This window comes from Carya illinoinensis, chromosome 2 (assembly GCF_018687715.1).
Source record: "Carya illinoinensis cultivar Pawnee chromosome 2, C.illinoinensisPawnee_v1, whole genome shotgun sequence".
Classification (NCBI taxonomy): Eukaryota; Viridiplantae; Streptophyta; class Magnoliopsida; order Fagales; family Juglandaceae; genus Carya; species Carya illinoinensis.
The window spans coordinates 5,835,514-5,838,699 of record NC_056753.1 but is presented as its reverse complement, the minus strand read 5'-3'; the positions used below and the strand labels follow the sequence as shown (position 1 = coordinate 5,838,699).

Sequence of the window (3,186 nt, the reverse complement as noted above, 5' to 3'; positions counted from 1 at the left end):
AGTTCTCTAACACAAGGGTCAATGCTCTTGTAGCACAATCATCTGACCATTGCCCTTTAGAATTCAACATGGGGAATGACACAGAAAGTAATAGGAGACAGGGGGGAGGAAGAACAAAGATATTTAGATATGAGGCCAGCTGGGACCTAAAGAAGGAATGCAGTGGAATCATACATAACAGTTGGGTTCATATTTCAGCTAGGCAAGGCTCTGTTCTGAAGGGAGTGAAAGAGAAGTTAAAAAGTTGTAAGAAATATTTAAGTTAGTGGAAAAAGACCTCAATAGACAAGTAAAGAAAACAGGCATAAGGCAAACTCAACATGATCTCAAAGATGTAGGAAGCTAATAATGGAGAGTTAACGACAGTAGTGAAACAAATGCAAAAAGAGGCAGAGGATCTAAGAGGTAGACAACATAAAGTGGAAACAAATGGGTAAACAGATGTGGCTAAAAAATGGAGATAGAAATACAAAATTCTTCCATAGAGCTGCAAGTCAGAGAAAAAAAGCAAATGAAATTCAGAACATTAAAAGGGAAGATGGGAGTGTGGCATGCAGCAGGGAAGATATCTTTGACATTTTTAATAGACACTACAAGAGCCTTTTCTCAACCTCTCAACTTGATAAGATAGCTGATTGCCTGAAGTATGTGGAGAAGAGAGTGGATGAACACATGAACAGACATCTAACAAGAGAATTCACTGCAGAAGAGGTAAGAACAACTTTATTTCAAACGAATCCATTAGGATCTCCAGGTCTTGATGGATTCTCAGCTATATTTTTTCAAAAACATTGGGACATAGTAGGAGAGGATGTAACCAAAGCTGTCCTAGAAGCTTTCAATGCTGAAGGGGACATGTCCTGCAATAATGAGACCTACATACTACTCATCCTTAAGGTAAACAAGACCCAATCAGTGACTGAATTTAGACCAATATCCCTATGCAATGTTATCTAAAAGCTAGTCTCTAAAGTCATAGCAAACAGGCTCAAGTTAATCTTGCATCAAATCATTTCCCCTACTCAAAGTGCTTTTGTACTAGGAAGGTTAATTCTTGATAATGTAATTGTGGCATTTGAAGCAATGCATTCAATGAGCACAAAAGTAAAGGGGCAACAGGGCTTTATGTCATTGAAACTAGATATGAGTAAAGCCTATGATAAGGTGGAATGAAATTTTTTGAGTGCATCAATGGAAAAGATGGGATTCAACTCAAGATGGATAGGATTGGTGATGAGATGTATCTCAACAATCTCATATTCAATTCTTATCAATGGCAATCCTCAGCCTTGGTTCCAACCAACAAGAGGACTAAGACAGGGAGACTCAAGGCTGAGGTATTAAGCTTCCTGTCTTTTCATACTTGTAGTTGAGGTATTAAGCTCACTTCTGCAACAAGCTGAAGATTCAAGGCTTATCCATGGAATCCAATTGGGAAGAGGCAGACTAAGTATCAACCATTTATTTTTTGCAGATGATAGTCTGTTGTTTTGCCGTGTAAGTGCAGTGGAGTGGGCAAAGATAATTGAACTACTTGAGCTGTATGAAAGTGGCTCAAGGCAGAAACTCAACAAGGAAAAAACATCTATTTACTTCAGTGCAAACACCAAAATAATGACCAGAGATCACATCCTTGGCATGGCTGGTTTCAGAGCCACTTTAAGCTATGAGAAATATTTAGGATTACTTGCTCTATTAGGCAGATCAAGAATTCAGGCTTTCAAAGGGATACTGGATAGAGTCAGAAGTCGTGTGAGTAACTTGAAAAATAAATTGCTATCACAAACTGGAAAGGAGGTGTTACTTAAGGCAATCATCCAAGCTCTGCCCACATATTGCATGGGAGTCTTTAAACTGTCTAAGAGTCTTCTAAGAGAACTCAATAGAATAATGCACAATTACTGGTGGGGTCAACAACAAGGGGAAAGGAAAACACACTGGGTTTCTTGGCAACAAATGGGAAAGGCAAAAAATGATGGAGGGGTGGGATTCAAAAATTTTGAGAGCTTTAATTATGCTCTATTAGCTAAACAAGCTTGGAGGATTCTACAAGTACACCATTCACTGGCATCTCAGGTTCTCAGAGCAAAATATTTTCCAAAAATAGATTTCTTGAAGGCTAAAGTGGGTGTCAGACCCTTCTTTATTTGGATGAGTATTTGCTCAGCAAGACACTTGATTGAAAGGGGCACCATATCAAGGATTGGAAATGGCCATAATAAACTTATTTGAAAAGATAGGTGGCTGCCTACTCCCTCAACTTACAAGGTACCATATGCAATACAGGCCTGCCAGGTGATGCAAAGGTAGGTAGTCTTATAAACAACATAGAAAGAGAATGGAAAATGGAATTGGTGAGGGAGGTCTTGGTGAGGAGGAAGCTGAAACAATCCAAAAGATTCCTATTAGTTCAACTGGAGCAGAGGATAGGCTAATATGGCAAGGCACTAAAGATGGGGGGTTCAGTGTAAAGAGTGCTTACTATTTTCAAAATGAGTTAAATGCAATAATGGATGGACAACCTTCTTTGGTTACCAAAAAGAATTCAAATTGGACTAGCTGTTGGAGGTTTAAAATCCCAAATGCAGTGAAGACATTTATGTGGAGAGCTGGCCTAGACTCTTTGCCCACAAGACTAAACCTGGTCAAGAAGCTAATTTGTAAATCACCAAAGTGACCTGTGTGCCTGTGTGAAGATGAAACAGTGATCCATATCCTATGCAACTGCCCCTTTGCTATGGATGTGTGGAGCCATGGCTCCTCTGGTTTTCAGAAGTGCTCAATTAGACAAGAAACTTTCAGTGACTTAGTAGAGGCTCTAAACTCTAGTTATGATATAGAGATAGTGGAATTATTTGCTATTATAGCTAGAGGCATTTGGCAGAGGAGAAACCTTTTTATCTTCGAGAACTTCTTCACTCATCCTGATAACCTGGTTTAGGTTGCTGAGAATTCCTTCTTAGAGTTCAAAAATGCACAACAAAAGCCACAAGCTTCTAATTGGGGGACAACAGAAGGCTTAGGCACATGGAATCCTCCTCCACCAGGTGTGATCAAGGTAAATTGGGATGCAAGCATGAGTGCTATTAATGGAAGGGCAGGTTTTGGAATAGTGTCTCGTAAGCATCAAGGCAAAGTTTTAGCTTACAAAAAGTTCTCAAAACCGAGTTTCTTTGATCCCCTACT

At 39.4% G+C, this 3,186-nt stretch overlaps 1 protein-coding gene across 1 annotated transcript; it reads left to right on the top strand.

Moving 5' to 3' along the window:
• Positions 1–429: 429 nt before the first annotated feature.
• Positions 430–2,232, top strand: LOC122301650. Its single transcript, XM_043113045.1, has 3 exons — positions 430–897; positions 961–1,147; positions 1,370–2,232. Exons 1-3 carry the CDS (start codon positions 430–432, stop codon positions 2,230–2,232), a joined length of 1,518 nt encoding a protein of 505 aa, XP_042968979.1.
• Positions 2,233–3,186: the final 954 nt, after the last annotated feature.

Coding starts and splice junctions, on each gene's coding strand:
- LOC122301650 (XM_043113045.1), top strand. CDS start 430: ATGGGTAAACAGATGTGGCTAAAAAATGGAGATAGAAATACAAAATTC. Junction 898..960: donor ACATACTACTCATCCTTAAG/GTAAACAAGACC, acceptor GTTATCTAAAAG/CTAGTCTCTAAAGTCATAGC. Junction 1,148..1,369: donor GTCATTGAAACTAGATATGA/GTAAAGCCTATG, acceptor TCATACTTGTAG/TTGAGGTATTAAGCTCACTT.